Here is a 20942-nt window from a genome sequence, read left to right on the forward strand (position 1 = left end):
ATTGATAGGTTTTCTACACATTTTTCTTCGTTAAGTAGAATGAGGGCGGATTCTTTGATTTTTCTCTTTTTTATGTTTGTTTCTTTTATGATTATTGATGCATCTTTCCATTGTACTCTGTGCCCGTTGTCCACGGCGTGTTTGTATATCTGGAATTTCTCGAAGTCTCGAGAAAACAAGTATTATTTTAAAATTTATGTTTTAATATTTAGTCCCTCGTTTCACTAATGAGCATAAGTAACATTTTGATTTTCTTTAATTTATCTACAATTAGTCATCATCTTCTTATTTAAGTTCCGTCTCCCTATCGGAGGTTGGATATCATCATCACTATCTTTACTCTATCTACCGCTGCTCTGAAGAGATCTATAGAACTGCATTTAAACCAGTCCCTTAAATTCTTCCACCATGACACTCTCCTTCGTCCTATACTCCTTTCTCCTCTTATCTTTCCCGGTATTACCAGTCTTGGCATTTCATATCGCTGTACCCTCATTACGTATCCTAGATATTATACAGGGGTGGCCAAATTGTGTCTCGCGAGCCACTTGTGGCTCTTTGAAGGATTATTTGTGGCTCTTAATAAATGTACCTGAATTCCTTTTAAATTTTTGTGTTTAAAAATGTCTTAAGTTACTGACAACAAATATAAAAGACTAAGTGGAATATCAGGACTTAGACAAGGAGACCCTGTATCACCGTTGCTATTCAATTTGGCCTTAGAATATGTAATATTTAAGCAAAATATCATCGGAGCTGACAGGGGGATTTGCGAATCGAGGATCAAAACTATTGTTGGCCTTTGCTGATGATTTAGATGCAGTCGCTCATTTAAAAAGAGACGTTATAGAGGTGTTTTCAGAACTCGAGGAAGAAACAGGTAGTCTGGGCCTTCGAATAAATGAAGAGAAGACGAAATACATGCTAGTAACCAAAAATACAAGACCAGAACAAGGCAGAACATAACTTAATATTAATTACCACAATTTCGAAGTAGTAAAACAGTTTAAATATGTAGGAGCGGTAATCACAGATGCCTAGCACATAATAACAAGAGGTCTCAGCAAGGATAGCTGCGTGGAATAGATAGAGCATTATACTCCCTGTTATCATTATTAAGATGCTAAAAATACAATCTAAATTAAGATTGTAAATGTCAATTATTCGTCCCATTATTACATATGGAAGTGAAACATGGACTCTACATCAGCGGGAAATAAATATCAGCTGTTTTTTGAAAAGAACGTTCTCAGAATGATATTTAGCCTTCAAAGAGATGAATTGACAGGAGAGTGGGGAAGGTGCTGAAAAGCTGCATTGGTAACTGTATGGTAGGTACTGAAAACATCGTCAGGCATATAAAAGCTAACCGGATAAGATGGGCAGGTCATGTGGTAAGTTCAGAGGAAGAAATAGTGTTAAAGACAGTGTTTTCTGATCGACCAGACGGTACAAGATCAGTAGACCGTCTCAGAAAAAGATGGAAGGATGATTAAGAATCGAAGTATTCTGAAATAGTAAAGGCTGGTTGTAAAATTATTTGCATATTTGAAATAACGATGTGAACCATTTTATTTCGCTTTTAAACTCGTGAAATCCAAACACTTAGAGAAAAATTTAATACCTTATTTGCACTTTTTAAATAATTGTTTAATTGCGGCTCGCGAAAAATTTCAAATTTTGAAAAATTTCTGACTACCAAGGAGCTTGGCCACCCCTATAACTTTCTTATTTTGATTGCTTTTATTATTTCGTATTATTTGCCCATTTCTCGCAATATGTCTGTGTTCGTTTTCTTCGTTCTTTGTGGAAGGCTTCTAGTCATCATGGAATCTTATAATATTGAATTTTCATTATCTTCATCAGCATTTTCAATTATACATTATGATGATAGTTACTTCCCTTTTAATTGTATTTCTGATGGGGTTATTTTTGGCACACAATATTCTCAACTGTAGATAAAATTCTCCTGGCGTTTATTTAAGCTTTATCTAACCAGGATATCCTCTAAGACGACTACGGTATGTAGTTATTTATTTATGTATATATGTACCGATAAGTTAAGCGATTTGTTGAAGAAATCTACAGGTATGTAACTATTTTTTATACAATATAGTATATTAATATGTACCTTTTAAAGTCGTTTTTGATGTTGATCTCTATTGTTCTACAATAAGTCTGTTGGTGATTTCTGCAATCAAACTAAGCGAGTCATTAATACTCAGCTCAGCGGGGTACTATTGTTGGAAATGTGTACTTAAATAAACAAGGGATCATTCCATAAAACAGGTAGATTCCTTGTTGATAAAATTTCACACCTCGAAGAAAAGCACCCCGCTGAGCTGATTATTAATGACTCTGTTACGATATATTCAGCCCTGTGATGAATCATTCACGTTAAATATAACGTAAAGTTATCCTGTTGTTAAGTTATAATCCTCGAATTGGTGTGATGTATCATATTTAACTTAACTACTTGCGTTATTTCTCGACAGTTCTTGAGTTATCTGATATCAACTGTCACTTTATAACGCGACGTTAAACCTCAAGTTATGAGATAACTCTGTAGTTATGTTAAGGATTGTAAGGTTAGGTTTATGTTTTGATTTGTTTTTAGATATAAATCAAGTGAATATAATAAAATGCCGCACAAGATCTTGGGACAACCTGAAGCAACGTTCTACGTTAAGAGCAGTAGCAACAAACGCGTTCCAAGATTGCGACTCTAATTTTAAATAGTTTGTCGAGATATTTGGCACACATATTCGTATTATAATAAAGAATGGCGGTACAGAGCCCAATTTCAGAAATATGTTAATATGTGGAAATTTTATTACTCTATAACTAAATAAAATATTGAAAAAAAGAGCCTGTACCGCCATTAAGAAAGACAAAAATACACTTTCTTCAAATAAACTTTTTTATCCCGTGCCTAGATTTTGTGTCACATTGGAACTACTAAAAATCAATTTTTTTGTAACAAGAAATCGAACGTCACTGACTTGGCAACAGTTCGCGCCTATGTGTATAAAAACTATTGTTTATGATAATATAAACGTCACTGTCAGTGTCGAATTACCGACGCACTGTTGCCTCACTTTTGAAAGTTCGCAGAACTTTCGCAATCTTGAACCGCGTTTATTGCTACCTGTTGATTGCTACTGTGTGCTCTTAACGTAGAACGTTGCTTCAGGTTGTCCCAAGATCTTGTGCGACATTTTATTAATTTAATAAATCAAATTTAATATCAAATATAAAGCTGCACAAAATTATCAAAAACATAGACCTAAGATAACAATTAAAAACACGTAGGTAATAAAATTAAAACAATAATAAAAATTAAAAAGAAAGCTAATAATTTAAAAATAGAAGGGCAATGCAATTTTAAAAATTATACAAAAATCAAATCGAGAGATACGAGTTGAAATTTTTATTTATAAACATCCAAGGGTTTTGAGTATATGTACCTACTGTTCTTTCTATCTACTTTTACGATTCACCATCGAACCACACGGTCATCGGTAGCCGATTGTCAGACGTCAGACACTACTGATGATTTTATAGTAAACCGAAAAAGACCAATGAGTATGACAGATCAGACAGATACGTTATATGGAGTAGAGAACGTTGCATGTTTAATGTTCATTTTTGTTTGTTTGTTGAATCTTTGTTACTTTACCTTTTCAAATTTTAATTATTTACAATCATCTTCAATGTTTTCTCCATACGTATATTTATTATATTATTATTTTTATTAGTTTATATTATTTTTTTGATATTTTTATTCATCGATTATTTTATGTTGATTTTAAACCGCATCGCGTTGTAAAGAAAATATTTCTTCTGTCTTTCTGGCCTTAATTATAATATGTCGTTAGTTATCGATAGGCTTTCATAGTGTTCCTAGCATTTTCATGAGGTTACATCAGCGCGACATCAAGAGGGAAAACGGGTTCCACGATTGCAGCTTTAATTTTGAATATTTTGTGGAGCTATTTGGCACACATATACGTAGTATAGTAAAGAATTGCTGTCAGGGCCCAATTTGAAAAATATTACAAAAACGAGTCTGTACCGCCATTAAGAAGAACAAAAAAATATACTTTCTTCAAAACTTTTTATCCCATGCCTAGATTTTGTGTCACATGGCACTAATAAAATCGATTATCTATAAAAAGAAAACAAACTTACTTGACTGATTTGGCAACATTTAGCGCGCCTATGGGTACATTATTATCACAATATTGTGCCTTCGTCTTTGATAATGTCACGTAACTACTGCCTACGCACTGTTGCCAAAGGTTAGTAGATCCTTCGAAAAACGGTGCGGCTACTGTCTCTCGAATTAACATTGATGACGCGCTGATGTAGCCTTTTAAATTTTCTTAGTCATTTTCTCTAAATTATATATTTCTGTATAATTATCTGTCCTCTTATGATATTTTTAACAATTATTCATGCTACAATTGAGAGCAAAAAAATCGACTCACTCGATGAATAACTGTAGTTTATGCTTAGTAATTCCGTCTTGTGTTCTATAAATTGAAACAACTAGTGCAGAAAAATATTGTCTATTATACAATGATGAGCGTGCTAATAATCAGCAGAATAACGCAAAAAATAGAAATCATAATACATTGTGAAATAAGAAGAGATGAAACCACTAGAGGTGAAAATTACCGATATAAATGTATAAATTAACATTACATTACATACAGTTGAGTCCCTGAATCTTTACCCGTGCGTCATCATTTAAAGCATACGAAATAAGTCGATGATAATCGGAAATTGAAATTTACTAAACGCAACAGCAAGTCATTTACTGTCACTTGTTGTTGCGTTTAGTAAATTTCAATTTCCGACTTATCATCGACTTATTTCGTATGCTTTAAATGATGACGCACGGGTAAAGATTCAGGGACTCAACGTAGTTTCCCACCTTTAGACGTCTGTGACAGGAGTATTTTATAAAATTCTCCTGTCACAGTGACAGTTATCATACTTTTCCGATATGTCTAAAAGGTGGGAAACTATGTAATGTAATGTTCCTTTATACGTTTATATCGATTATTTCCACCTCTCCTACTTTCATCCCTTCTTATCTCACAACTTAATATGTATTCGGTTATTAGAGCGCTCATCACTGTAGAGCTTCCAAAAAATAATTGTTTTATGCAGATTGGCAACGTATTGTAAAATTTTTCTTCTTCTGTATGGCATAGGGAATACAGGAGACATTGTAACGGGTATGTTCTACGCAATTTACCTCCCTGAATTTGACGGTGGTCGTCTCAGTCGCTTTTAAAACGTTGACCCGTGTGTACACTTCGAAATGCAGTAAGTGAATATTTTACAAAATGGATACTTCACTAGTGAAGGTGGTCCAGGTAAATGCATAATTACGAGAGGGATATAGTCACAGAACTGTCGCCCGTCGCCTCCTTATGACGCAGTCTGCAGTCTCAAGGGCTTTCCGTCGATACCAGGAGACTGGTAGCTACAGTCGATGACCAGATTCGGGTCGGCGACGTGTAATAACCGGGAGGGATGATCGATTTATTGTCCTGAGTACTTTGCGGAATCGGCACGTGACAGAGTTGAGCTTCAATAAGCCGCGAGGAATGTTCAAGGTGTCACCGTCACTCAGTGGATAGTTAGCTGAAGGCTTAAGGCTGCTACTTTGATTTCCAAACAAGCTAACAAGCTCGACTTCAGTTTGCCCGAGAACACGTCAACTGGACCTTGGCCAAGAAAGTCGAATGTGCTTGTAAAGCAATGACAGAAACGATACATCTCTCGAAGGCCAGAAGAACGACTTTCCCAGTGCTGCAATATCGAAAAAGTGAGCTCTGTTTTTTCTCATATTACAGGAGGAAAAACAGATCTTGTGTTTGTGCTTGGTACGTGCTTGTGCTTGTGGTTGTGCTTGTGTGTGTACAGTGTTTCGTGTACTTGGCCTCTGTCCAGGTCGATGCTTAAATATGTAACTCGCACAGTTCGTCGTCTCTAGTTGACTACTACCTAGGTCACTATTTGGAAGGTCAGATCCGGCCCATTTCTTGGAAGGATGACCACTTCTTGTGACCTGCAAGTTCAAGATCATTATTTTCCATCCACCTGTTCACTTTCTCGCAGCAAAGTCATATGCATAGGCTACTGCCATGCTGTCTCTACCGTAACCAATGCTGTCTCTACCCCATTGTACAAGACATTCTACAACGTTGGACTTAGTACGGACCTTGCGATACGCCGGCTGTTAGTTTCATCTCGCCATTTCTGGCCACTGAAACATGTCTCTCGCTTAAATATCTTTTTATAATGTTGATCAGATATCCCGAGACTCTAGCAGTTTCTAATTTAGTAATAACATGGGCCCAGTTGGCAGTTTAAAGGCGTTCTGTACGTCAAACCTTACTAGAACGGTCCATATTTTTCTGAAGTTCTCCACAGTGTCTGTAATATGCTTGACCGCAAAATCTATAGCAAGATCTGCTACAAAATTAGTCAAACCATAGAAGTCTGGAATTATCTCTGTTGTCTGGAGAAGTCTAGTTCTGGAAGAGGTTTCAAAGTAGGTACATATTGGTTTCTTGTTTGTCTCACCAAGTCAATGTTTCGTTTTCCAGTATTTGGCATTAGTATGATACTGGTGTCATGGCTGTTCAGTATTTAAGATAGAAGATATGTACGACAGAAATACGGAGCCTTCTTTATTGTTGCACAGCTGTTGCTATGAACTACTCCCATGACAAGAGTTTCGCATGCTGCATCTTTAATTATCTTCTTTATTTTTTCACAACTGAGTTCAATTCTGTTTTCCTCCCTTCTTGCCATTGCTTCATTTTTTTTTCAATCTCTTTCAGATTTTACTTAATATATTATTTTTTATGTTCAACAATATGCTACAATTTTTATGTTCAAAATAATCATTTTTACAATCTAGGTTCTTATACAATAACAACAATTTTCAATATTGTGAAATATAAACGTACTTTACTCTTGAGATAAATTCTTATTTTTTTACATCCCCCGTATACTATTGATAAAATTTGATATATGATGATTATATCGTAGGTTTTAGACCATGCAGAACTTTTTATGAAGAATAACATTTTTTCGTAAAATTAATAATAAAAAAGTGTTCCATATGGTTCCACCTTACAGGGACATACTGTATATTCTGATAAAATATATTTTTATGTATAGTAAAAGATGACTGATATTACCATAGAAGATTTCTGTGTCGGCAACTTACAAGAAACACCGCTATCACTATTCATTCAGCTAATTAGTACATTAGTAGTCGCCAAATGCTCTTTAGGATCAGATATTGACTATCCAGATGATTACGGAACGAAACTACAAAATGGAGACGAGTTTGATTTCATTATTATCGGTGCAGGATCTGGAGGATCAGTACTGGCTAACAAATTAACAGAGGACAAAAATTGGAAAGTGCTGGTGCTAGAAGCTGGTGGAATTCCCTCGGATACTAGTGACGTAAGTCTAGTTTATGGGTGATTCCATTTCAAACCACTTAATTTTGGATCCAAAATACTTTTGGATCTCCGATTTGTCTAAAACTTGGTGTATAACTTCTGCGGAACGTAAAAATAAGCTGGAGCTGAAGCATTTAAGCCCGAACAGTCTTTTTTTCTTAAAATATCATTTTTAGCGATTTTGCAGTGATTTGATATTTATTTAAACAAATTTGTAAATTTTATCGTAAAATATCAGTGGAAAAAAACATTGTTATAAGAGAAGGGACCTAAAAATGTTGTTATAAGGTATTATAACAAGTTATTTTGATTCAAAAACAAGTTTTTGATCAAACTTTGGTGTAAAAAACGTTAAAATACTGTTTTTTACATTTTCCTACATTCCCAAAATACATCATCTTTGATTTGGCTGAAAATTGGCCCACATATAGCCAAAGCACAGGACTCTAACTGGTTAAAAGCATTTTTATTATTTATAATACAAACAAAGTGATATGCAATAATATCAGTGTCAAAAATATAGGCATCTACTTTAAGTACATCATCATCATTCTCTTTGCCTTATCCCTATGCAGGGTCGGCTTCCCTAATTGCATTTCTCCACACAATTTTATCTTGGGCCATATCAATGTTAATCCCCTTTACCAACATGTCCTGCCTTATCGTCTCCCCCCAGGTCTTCTTTGGTCTTCCTCTCCTACTCCTTCCAGGAATCTGCACTTCAGCTATTCTTCGTATTGGGTGGTTAACGTCTCGACGTTGAACATGACCAAACCATCTTAACCTATGCTCTCTCATTTTGGCATCAATTGGTGCCACACCTAGACTTCCCCTAATATACTCATTTCTAATTTTATCCTTCTTTGTCACTCCACTCATCCATCTAAGCATTCTCATTTCCGCCACATGCATTCGCTGTTCCTCTTTCTTTTTCACTGCCCAACATTCAGTTCCGTACATCATAGCTGGTCTTATGGCTGTTTTATAGAATTTTCCCTTCAGCTTCGTTGGAATTTTTCTGTCACACAACACACCACTCGCTTCTTTCCACTTCATCCATCCAGCCCTAATTCTACTGCATGCATCTCCATCTATTTCTCCATAACTCTGTAATACCGATCCCAGGTACTTAAAACTATTGCTTTTTACTATCATTTCGCCATCCAAAGATACCATTTTATTTGTAGTAGCTCCATCTTTAAATGAAAATTCCAAATACTCTGTTTTTGTCCTACTTAGTTTTAAACCTTTTTCCTCCAGAGCTTGTCTCCACTGTTCCAGTTTTTGTTCTAAGTCTCTTTCACTATTTCCTATTAACACGACATCATCAGCATACATTAAGCACCATGGAATGTTACCCTGTATTTTCGCTGTTATCTGGTCCAAGACTAATGAGAATAAATACGGACTAAGCACAGAACCTTGATGCAATCCTACTTTCACATGAAATTTATCAGTCTCTCCCACACCTGTCCTAACACTAGTCGTTACTCCCTCATACATATCCCTCACAATCTTTACATATTTACCAGGGACTCCTTTCTTATTGAGTGCCCACCACAGAATCTCTCGAGGAACTCTATCATATGCTTTCTCAAGATCAATGAATACCATATGAGCGTTTGTTTCTTTACTCCTGTATTTTTCCATCAAATGCCTTATAATGAAAATTGCATCTGTTGTTGATCTACCCTGCATAAAGCCAAATTGATTCTCGGATATTTCGGTCTCTTCACGTATCCGTCTATCAATTACTCTTTCCCATATTTTCATGGTGTGGCTAAGCAGTTTTATAGCCCTGTAGTTTGTACATTGTTGTATATCTCCCTTGTTTTTGTAAACAGGTACAAGTATACTGCTTCTCCATTCGTCTGGCATTTGTCCAACTTCCATAATTCTATTAAATAGACCTGCTAGCCACCTTGTTCCTGTCTCTCCCAATGCTCTCCATACTTCCCCAGGAATATCATCTGGTCCTACCGCTTTTCCTTTCTTTATTTTATGAAGCGCTTGAGCCACTTCCTCGTTGGTTATTTTGGTGACCATTGCTGCTACTGTCTCCATTGACTCTACAGGCTGTCTGTCAAATTCTTCATTTAATAAGCTGTCAAAGTACTTTCTCCATCTCTTTTTGACATCCCTTTCGTGAACTAGTATTTTATTATTTTCATCTCGGATACATCTAATCTGATTAAAATCTTTTGCTTTCTTTGCTCTCTGTTTGGCTATTTTATATATCTTCGTTTCGCCTTCCCTGGTATCAAGTTGATCGTATAGGTTTGAATACGCTTCTGCTTTAGCTTTTGCTACTGCTACTTTCGCTTCCTTTTTGGCGACCATATAGTTTTGAAGATCTATGTCCGATCTGGTTTCTTGCCACTTTTTATATAATTTTCTCTTCTCTTTTATTTTTCCTTGTACTTCATTTGACCACCACCAAGTCTCTTTATCCTCAAACTTCTTTCCTGACGTTTTCCCAAGTATTTAAATAGCCGTCTCTCTAATAATATTGGCCATTTTTCTCCAAATTGTGTTAGGGCTTCCTTTCATGTTCCAACATATTTTTTCTACTATTCTTTCCCTGAATAGACCTTCCTTCTCATCTTTTAGCATCCACCACTTGATTTTTTGTGGTCCTCTCCGATATTTTTGTTTAGTTTCGCTTTTTACTTCGATGTCCAGAACAATCAGCTTATGTTGTTGGCTTACTGTCTCACTAACTATTACCTTGCAGTCCTTGCATTCACGTATGTCTTCTTTCCTTATCATGAAGTAGTCTATTTGGGATTGATGTTGTCCACTTTTGTAGGTAATAAGTTGAGTTTCTCTCTTTTTAAAGAATGTGTTAACAATCGCCATATCCAATGCTGTTGCTAATTCTAGCATGTCATCTCCAGCTTCATTTCTAGTTCCAAAGCCTAATCCCCCATGTATTGTTTCATATCCTGTCTTGGCTTGGCCCACATGTGCATTGAAATCACCTCCTATTATAACTTTCTCCTCCGCTGGAATATCACTCAGTACGTCTCCTAATTGATCATAGAAAGCTCTTCTTTCATTCTCACCCAGACCTGTTTGAGGAGCATACACACACACACAACATTCAATACCTCTTTATCAATTACAAATTTCACTGACATCATTCTATCACTCGTTCTTATAACTTCTACTACGTTATCTTTCATTTCACTATCAGCAATTATACCAACTCCATTTCTAGTGTTACTACTCCCTACATTACATACTCCCTACTTTAAGTACAATTAACTCGAAAAATATCGATCTCACGACAAAAATTGTTAAAAATAAATTATAATAATTGTAAATACGATTTATTTCGAACAATTTCAGTTCATACCATTTTTTGGGAAAAGTTGAAAATGGCGGAGATATTTAACAAAACAACTGCTATAAAACCAATCAGATCTTACGCTCGCGCTTTTACCGCATATGCATTACCTTAAATATTTGGCAAAAACTGATAGAGATCAAAATTGTATAAAATTTAATTCTCTCCATTTTTGTATAGGTACATTTTTATCTTAAAACTAATAATAAACGAGATAGTTCAATAATTACGCTCTAACTATTTTCCCCCTTAACTCTGAAAATATCGACAGCACAAAAAAATTTGTAATAAAAGAAATTATGAGAAATGGTATATTCAATAATTTCAATCCTTACACTTTTTGTCGAAAAGTTGAAAATGGCGGAGATATTGAGCAACAACGGTTCTCCTCTAAAATCAAAAAGGCGACTAACGTAACGGCGGGATTAATTCGCAATTTTAAATTTATACTACTATTGTTCCCCCTAAAGATTATAAAAATAAAATTTTGGGCAGCTCGGCATGCAACGTCAAATGCTATCCTAACTGGACTATATACTTTTGAGTCTGATATTATTGCATGTAACTTTTTTTGTATTGTAAAACCATAAAAATTCTTTAAACCATTTAAAATCCTGTGTTTTGGCTATATTATGTGCACAAATTTTCAGCCAAATCGAACATGTAAAAAACGGTATTTTAACGTTTTCTACACCAAAATTTGATCAAAAACTTGTTGAAGTTATACTTCTTTAGGCGCGATTGAGAGTAAAATTTCATAATTCTGCGCGCATGCGCACACAGACAGTATGTAGTTAGTTGCAATGAATTGTTCAGAATTAAAAAACGGCTCCGAACTCTGGAGAGGAAACAGATAAGAGGTAGAGCATTGGACTAGAGAGCGAGAGGTCGCGGGTTCAAATCCCGGACAATTCACGTTTTTTTTTTAATTTTTGGTAGTTTTAATAAAAATTTGAAAGTGGTAGGTAAGAAAGTTAGTTTAATATTTAAATAAAATGCAAATATAAACAGTTACAGTTAAGTCCGCGAGTCTTTACCCGTGCGTCATTAATACCTGGCGAGATAAAACACATACTTTTTATCTAGCATCATTCTCTTCCACGCATGAAACTCATGACAAACCAGCTGCCGTTTGTTATTAAGTAAAAACACATGTTATTTTTATGAACCATCTAGACTCAGTCCATTGAAAAGAGATAGGTACAAAAAAAGACGATTCGGTATGTTTTCATATTTTAAGCACAATTTGTTTGACGTTTCTGCTTTGTTTACTTTTGTGGCTGTCAGTCAGTTGAATTTTTTGCGGTTTTTGTCGAATTTTTGCGTTTTGAAGTTTCTTTATATTACACAAACAGTTGTTTTCACAACTAATTTTATATTGGGCTTTGAAATTTTAAGGTAAGTAATTATATTTTGGCAATTAATATTTAAAACATACAAAGCTAGCGTCATTCACACAGTAAAGAAATGATTGTGTTTAGGTTTTCGTCAAAGTGAATAAAATAACAAAAATAAAATATGTTATTGATTTTTTATAAATTGTTTATTTATTTATTACTCAATAATAATAAAAAAAATTATTACGCTACTTCAAAGGTAGCTGTAATTCTGCACAAAAATTTTGAAGCAAAACTTACATTTGACATTCTATTGGTAGGGGAGCCCAAGCGGGGATTTTTGCAGTTACTCGAGCGCGTCAGATTATCATATGGGGAGAAACCTGGTGCCCTGCAGATGTACCTCTACCATATATATTGGCTCTTAACTTAAAATATATCCTTAAAAATACTCGAAATTGTCAGAGTAAGATAAGGTACGTTAAGTACATGCAAAAGAGTGCATATTTAAAAAATCTGACGATTTGAGCGGGGCGTAAGGAAATGGGTGAGTTAAAAAGTTTCACAAAAAAAAAGCGAATAATTCGCGAAATGAACGTTAGATCGAAAAACTAAAAAATACGTGTACAATATTTTTCAAAAATCTATCGAATGATACCAAACATGACACCCCACGGAGAGGGGTGGGGGTAAATTTAAAATTTTAAATACAAATCCCGAGATATTTCGCAAAATAAACATTAGATCGAAAAACTGCAAAATACACTTAATCAATATTTTTGAAAAATCTATCGAATGGTACCAAACACGACCCCCCACGAAGGTAGGGTGGGGGGTTACTTTAAAATCTTAAATAGGAGCCCCAAATTTTTATTCCAGATTTAGATTCTTTACGTAAAAATAAGCAACTTTTATTCGAAACATTTTTTCGAACTATGGATAGATGGCGCTATAATCGGAAAAAACGATTGTTGGAAATGGAAAATTAAATTAAAAAATGGCAAGCGCCCACTAAAATGGAAAACTGTACTTAACTTTTTTTGGTTTTAGGACCTACTCTTCACAACCCCTTAGGTCCCCAAAGCGCTCGAGTGACTGCACATTTAGCATACTTTGCTCCCCTACCATATATACAGGGTGAGGCAAATAAAGGACCTATTAGAAATATCTCGAGAACTAAAGGCAACAGAATCATGAAAATTTGAATAAAGGGGTTTTGAAGGATGATCTATTAAATGAAAATATTTTCATATCTTTGCAACTTCCGTTGCTTATAACTTCGTTTTTTTAAATGGGATATATTTTTACATTTTTGGATTCTCTTCGATGTCTTCTTTCTTAAAATATGAGGTTTTGTAATATTATACAGGGTATTTTAAAAGATAATTACGCTTTTTTTATTAATTTCGTAGCAAAATTAACACCCTGTAGAATTGTAGTAGTTTGACATCTAAAACTCTACTTACGTTCAAATGATTTTTAATATACTCTACTATTGTTAAGAATCGTAAGTATAGCTAAATTTTTAATTTTAGTATACAGGGTTGGTCGAAACTCGGAATGAGTATTTTCTGAGTTTTCTTAAATGGAACACCCTGTATTTTAGTATTGTAATGAAATGATATTGTATGGTACTTTTTTGTTTCTTAAGCATTCCCTATACCTAACTGCTTTAATTTGTGCTTAATTGTTGGTCGCACCAACAATCTTAACTACGTAGGTATTTTGATAGCTAAACAATTATTGGTAATTTTAAGGACCAGTCTGGATTAATATGTATTTATTTCTGAAAAATTATTTGGGATTGAGTTTTTCACGGCCAACCTAATAAAATTTTACGTATTTTTTGTTGCAATTATTGTTTAGCTAGTTATTACCAATAACTCACAAATTAAAGCAGTTAGGTATAGGGGATGCTTAAGAAATAAAAAAGTACTATAAAATATCATTTCATTACAATACAAAAATACAGGGTGTTCTATTTAAGAAAGCTCAGAAAATACTCATTCCGAGTTTCGACCAACCCGGTATACTAAAATTAAAAATTTAGCTATACTAATGATCCTTAACAATAGTAGAGTATATTAAAAATCATTTGAACGTAAGTAGAGTTTTAGATGTCAAACTACTACAATTCTACAGGGTGTGAATGTTGCTATGAAATTAATAAAAAAACGTAATTATCTTTTAAAATACCCTGTATAATATTAAAAAAACCTCATATTTTAAGAAAGAAGACATCGAAGAGAATCCAAAAATGTAAAAATATACAGGGTGTCCCATTTAAAAAAACGAAGTTATAAGCAACTTCAGGTATAACCGGAAGTTGCAAAGAGATGAACATATTTTCATTTAATAGATCATCCTTCAAAATCCCTTTATTCCAATTTTTATGATTCTGTTGCCTTTAGTTCTCGAGATATTTCTAATAGGCCAGTTATCTGCCTCACCCTATATATTTGATAACGTCAAATTTTATAATAAAACCCGAAATCAGAACAGTAGCCACTTTCTGTCACTTGTTGTTGCATGGAATAGATTTCCGACTTATTTCGTATGCTTTAAATGGTGACGCACGGGTAAAGACTCGCGGACTCAACTGAAAGTATATTTATTTCGTTGAAATTATATAATAGAAGTATAACTTCTTACGTGCGTACAAAGTACACACACATTCTTTTTTTTTAATCAAAACTTGTTGTAATGCCTTATAATGACATTACTCCCTTCTATTAAAAATTAATTTTTTCATTGATAATTTATGATAACACACAAATTTGTTTATAGTTATTTTCCTAACAAGTGCAAAAAGTCACACTTTTCCGCACGCGACTGCAGTTTGCCAACGACGCGAAGCGGGAGTTAGGCAAGCAGTCGAGTGCGGAAAAGAGACTTTCTGTAAGCGTTAGGAACAATATTTTTTCTACTAGTCTTTAAAACATGACCAAATCTTAATCAATTAATTTAATTAATATGAAAATGCATACAAAAATTAATTCTTTGACAAGGTTGTCAAAACCAAACTATTAGCATAATTGGTTAGCATGACGACGATCTTGGTTTCCATGACGACGATTCAAAACCACTGTTATTGTCTACTGATTTGACTTTGGAATATTATGTCAAAATTATTTTATTTCATCGAATTCTCAGTAGTAATTGCACAAGAGCTCTAAAATTCTATATTAATTTTAGAGATCGAGTGCAATTTGTTGCGATTATTTCATGAATAAAACTGTTCAAAACCAAAATTTTATTGTAATTTATTTATGTAAGTACAAATTAGTACAATTAAACAAACAGTTGTTATAAATAATAATTTGACGGTTGAAAGTCATCACTTTTATAATTTTTAAAACATTAATTGTTATTAATGTCACTGAATGTATTTTTTCGTAGCAACGAAGGGCATCTGACGTAATATACTTGAAGACGGGAAATTATCAAAAATTATCGATTTAATTTAGATTTCTGTAGCTTTCTATTGGTCAGAATTTCCTATGAATGAAACAATCGCGTTAATTTCATTAAAACATGAACACAATAGGATATATTTGAAATAAATTAGTAAATAATATCTAAATATTAGTTTATTACATGTATTATAATTACTTTAAGGCCATATTAACATATCTAAATTAACACGCGTGCGGAAAAGTAAAACGCGTGCGGAAAAGTAAAACGCGTGCGGAAAAGTAGCACGCGTGCGGAAAAGTAAAACTTTCTAAACTAAAACGCGTGCGCGAAAGTAGACATTTTTGCACGCTCGTAGAAAAAATAAATATCAAATCACTGAAAATTATATTTTGAGAGAACAAAAAGAAGACTGTTCGGGCTTAAATGCTTCAGCTTGAGCTTATTTTTACGTTCCGCAGAAGCTATGAACCAAGTTTCAGACAAATCGGAGGTCCAAAAGTTTTTGTCTCGGTGATTTGACATGGAATGTACCTTATACTAATTGAGATAAAGTGGCCATTTTTTTTTATTTTAGGTTCCTTTTCTTTCTTTTAATGTACAAGGGTCTTCGAATGATTGGCAATATAAAACTCAGGCAGTAAATAGGTCATGTTTGGGTTTTACAAATAAACAATGTAAAATTCCTAGAGGAAAAGCTCTAGGAGGTACTAGTGCATTAAATGATATGACCTACATCAAAGGTTTTCAAAGAGACTATGACAAATGGGCAGAGAATGGAAATGACGGATGGGGCTGGAATGACGTGAAAGAGTATTTCAATGATATAGAAAACGTTCAGGCTCCAGATGATTTAACCACGAATATGGGTGTAGGTGGATTACTTCCTTTATTTAAATTAAAAAACAGTAAGTATATTTATTCAGAATGTTTTACTATTGTGTAGTCATTTGACTCATTGTTTAGAGTTAGTACAAAACGATATTTCTTTCAAAATATAGAACTAAATGCTGGACATTTTCTTTCAATGATTTCTTGTATTTTGAATAATACAAAATTAGTATGTCTTGACTTAAGCTAAAAACAATTATTTTCTTCTATAGAGTTTTGCTAATTTTTGGCATTTAACGGTGGTCTTAGTTCTCTAAAGAACACCTTTGATAAATGTCTACAACTCGGGTGTTGTGTCAAAAAGTCTGACATGTAATAACGTATACTATATAACTACAAATGTATTGATCATTGTGGAGAATATTTTGTAAGACCATATTACTCCGTTTATTCCCAAATGTCCTAAAAATTAACAAGATATTTCTCATATGCCATCTAATAAAATTTCTAAATTGTTAAATCATCATCATTCTCTATGCCTTTATCACTATGCGGGTCCGGCTTTCCTAATAATTGCATTTCTCCATAAGTTTTTATCTTGACTCATATCAACAACAAAATTCCAGACCTGATTGATTTTTTTATACCTAGAAATATTTCTGTTAATTATTTACATATTGAAGAAGCTTGGGACATGAACTCCGATCATTCACCCATCCTTCTCACAGTGAGTGATACTGTTATTCAAAGTCAGCCACCTCCTAAACTGACTAATAGGCTAACAGATTGGCGGAGTTTTCAGCTTCACTTAGAAGAAACAATAAATCTGAAAGTTTCACTAAAAACTAGATATGAACTTGATGAAGAAACGGAATGTTTTGTTAAACAAGTTCAACAAGCCGCTTGGAATAACTCACCTGAACTGATTCATAGAGTTAAAGGTAATAATTACCCTAAAGAAATTAGAAAGCTAATCGAAGAGAAAAGAAAACTCAGAAGGAACTGGCAACGCTCTAGAGCTCCATCTGATAAAACAAAACTAAATAATGCTACACAACAGCTTAAAAGAGAAATTAGAAAAAATAAAAATCAATTAGTAACTATCTAAGAGAATTGACAAATGATAGCACAACTGATTATTCCCTCTGGAGAGCCACTAAGAAATTAAAACGACCGATAATGCAAAATTCCCACTAAGAAATACAGATGGAAGCTGGGCAAAAAGCAATTTAGAGAAGGCTAATAAATTTGCTGAATATCTCGAGGAAATATTCCAGCCAAATGAAGGTGATAACACACTGCAATGGGAAAATGTCACACAGGAAGAAGGTAAAATTAAACTAGTCACCCCAAAAGAAGTGGCCGACGAAATTAAATTAAACATCAATCCCAGGAAAGCACCTGGGTTTGACTTAATTACTGGGGAAATTTTAGAACAACTTCCTAGAAAAGCCATAGTAAAACTGACATATCTCATAAATGCCTCGTTCAGATTAAGATATATTCCCAAAATATGGAAAGTGGCTGAGGTCATAATGATCCTTAAACCTGGAAAACAACCAAATACAGTATTATCGTACAGACCGATTTCATTGCTACCCGTAATTTCAAAGCTGTACGAGAAGCTTTTGCTGAAAAGGTTGAAACCTCTCATAGATGCTAAGGCTCTATAATTCCATCACACCAGTTTGGGTTTCGAGAAAGTCATTCAACTATCGACCAAGTCCATAGAATAACGGATATAATAGAGAGGTCGCTGGAAGGAAAAAAAGTTTGCTCCGCTGTCTTCCTCGACGTGGCGCAAGCTTTTGATAAGGTATGGCACGAAGGACTTAAGTACAAATTAAGCAGGATTTTGCCAAGACAATACACAGAATTATTGGAATATTATATATCAGAGAGAGTTTTTAGGGTTAAGCAAGAAGAAGCCTACTCGGAACTAAAGGAAATCAATGCAGGGGTACCACGAGGTAGTGTGATAGGACCGGTCCTATATCTATTATACACTGGTGATATACCTGAAGTAGATAAAGTCAGTGCATATAAATTTTACAAACAAGAAAAATCAATACATTCCTGTTAAAGTGAATAATAATCAGGTACCATATGCCGATACCGCAAAGTATTTGGGTATTACACTAGACGCTAGGCTACGCTGGAGGGCCCATGTTAAAAAGAAACGAGAACAGCTTAACATGAAGTATAAAAAAATGTACTGGCTATTGGGAAGACAATCCACTCTCTCGATCTACAATAAAATACTTTTGTATAAACAGATTATAAACCTGTATGGACATATGGCATCCAGCTATGGGGCTGCGCTAGTAATACAAATTTAATTATCATTCAACGATTCCAAAACAAAGTGCTAAGGAGCATTGTCAACGTTCCATGGTACTATAGGAACAGTAGGAACTATAGGTACTATAGTACCATAGGGACCTAGACATGGATACTGTTAACAAGACCATAGAAAAATTTGCCAAGAGTCACGAACAACGGCTTCTTCAACACGGCCATCCAGCTCCTCGACAACACGGATCTAGCTAGAAGACTCAAGAGGAAGAAACCCTTCGAGTTAGTTAAGTGAAAAATAGTGCACGATGCAAGTGATGGTACAAGTTAACATTTGTGCAATATATTAACAGAACCTAAGGGGTACTATCGAGTTTGTCCTTAGTCTTAAGTTTTTTAGTAGTAATTTAGGTTAGAAATAAGTTGCTCATTGATCACATTATTTGATCAGATTGTAATGTTCTAAAGCATCTTATTGGTGTTTAATAAATAAAAAAAAAGATCAACAACAATCCCCTTTACCGACATGTCCTGCCTATGCGTCTTCCGCCAGGTCTTCTTTGGTCTTCCTCTCCTACTCCTTCCAAGAACCCGCAGTTCAGCAATTCTTCGTATTGGGTAGTAACGTTTCGACGTTGGACATAACCAAACCATCTTAATCCATGCTCTCTCATTTTCGTGTCATTTGGTGCCACCCCTAGACTTCTCCTAATATACTCATTTTTAATTTTATCCTTTGATGTCACTCCTCCCATCCATCTAAGCATTCTAAATTCCTCCACATGCACTCGTTGTTCTCCTTACTTTTTAAGTACATAACATTCAGTTCGGTACTTCATAGCCGGTCTTATGGATGATTTATAGAATTTTCCCTTCAGCTTTCATTGGAATTTTTCTGTTACACGACACACCACTTGCTTCCTTCCACTTCATCCATCCAACCATAATTCTACTTCATGCATCTCCATTTATTTCTCCATTGCTCTGTAATACCGATCCTACGTACTTAATTACCATCTATTACTTTTTTACCTTTTTTTATTACCTTACTATTACTTTTCACAATCATTTCACCATCCAACCATCCAAGATCATTCTATTTGTAGTAACTCTATCCTTAAACGAATATTTTAAATACTAAGCTTTAAATTTTGTCCTACTAAGCTTTAAACTTTTTTCCTCAAGAGATTGTCTCCACTGTTCCAGTTTTTGTTCTAGATCGCTTTCACTATTTCCCACTAACACTACATCATCAGCATACATTAATCACCAGGGAAGCATGTTAGCATGTAGTTTCGCTGTTATCTGATCAAAAATTAATGATAATAAACAAGAACAAAACACCAAGCCTTGGTGCAATCCTACTTTAACGTAGAATTTATAAGTCAGTCCCACACCTGTCATAACAGTAGTTGTTTCTCCCTCGTACATATCTCTCACAGTCTTTACATATTCCTCAGGAACTCCTTTCTTATTGAGTGCCTACCACAGAATCATCATATGAACTCTATCAGATCCTTTTTTAAGATCAATGAATACCATATGAGCGTTCGTCTCTTTATTCCTAATCTATTTTTGCATCTGTTGTTGATACCTACCCTCCATAAAGTCAAACTGATTATAGGATATTTCAGTTTGTATCAGCCTATCAATTACTCTCTCCACTATTTTCATGGTGTGACTAAGTAGTTCTATGAACCTGTAGTTTGTACATTGTTGTATATCTCCCTTGTTTTTGTAAACAGGTACTAATATACATTTCCATTCATCTGGCATCTGTACAACTTCCACAATTCTCTTAAATAAACGTGTCAGCCAACTTGTTCCTGTCTCTCCTAAAGCTCTCCACACTACCCCAGGAATATCATCTGGTCCAACTGATTTTCATTTCTTTATTTTCTTTTTTTTTTAGTTCTTGAGCCACCTCCTCGTTTATTATTTTGGTGACCATTGCTGTTACTGCCTCCATTAATTCAATTGGCTCTTCTGCCAAATTCTTCGTTAAATAAAATGTCAAAGTACTTTTTACATCTCCTTTTGGCTTTTTTTTGTGATAATTTCAAAATTGTTGAATATAATGTCTATATATTTTTTTACAACTTTTAGACGATCCCATTACACATTCATTAAAAGAAGCCTTTAATAACCTCAGAATTCCTTACCACGAAGAGCAGACCCAAAAGAGACAATAGGAACAGTAGAAGCTCCATTATGTAT

The 20942-nt window shown here is 34.4% G+C and overlaps 1 protein-coding gene across 1 annotated transcript; it reads left to right on the top strand.

Moving 5' to 3' along the window:
* The first annotated feature begins 2006 nt into the window (after positions 1-2006).
* Positions 2007-20926, top strand: LOC114332575 (glucose dehydrogenase [FAD, quinone]-like). The gene is made up of 4 exons (XM_028282397.2): positions 2007-2088; positions 7207-7500; positions 16177-16507; positions 20832-20926. The coding sequence occupies exons 2-4, from the start codon at positions 7213-7215 to the stop codon at positions 20915-20917; spliced, it is 705 nt and encodes a 234-aa protein (XP_028138198.1). The 5' UTR covers positions 2007-2088; positions 7207-7212; the 3' UTR covers positions 20918-20926.
* The last annotated feature ends 16 nt before the right edge of the window (positions 20927-20942 follow it).

This window comes from Diabrotica virgifera, chromosome 3 (assembly GCF_917563875.1).
Source record: "Diabrotica virgifera virgifera chromosome 3, PGI_DIABVI_V3a".
NCBI lineage: Eukaryota > Metazoa > Arthropoda > Insecta > Coleoptera > Chrysomelidae > Diabrotica > Diabrotica virgifera.

Bases quoted from the DNA above. Each gene is read 5' to 3' on its own strand.
- LOC114332575 (XM_028282397.2), top strand. From the start codon at position 7,213: ATGACTGATATTACCATAGAAGATTTCTGTGTCGGCAACTTACAAGAA. The intron at 7,501-16,176 runs GTAAGTCTAGTT...TTTTTATTTTAG, and splicing joins TTCCCTCGGATACTAGTGAC to GTTCCTTTTCTTTCTTTTAA. The intron at 16,508-20,831 runs GTAAGTATATTT...TACAACTTTTAG, and splicing joins TTTATTTAAATTAAAAAACA to ACGATCCCATTACACATTCA.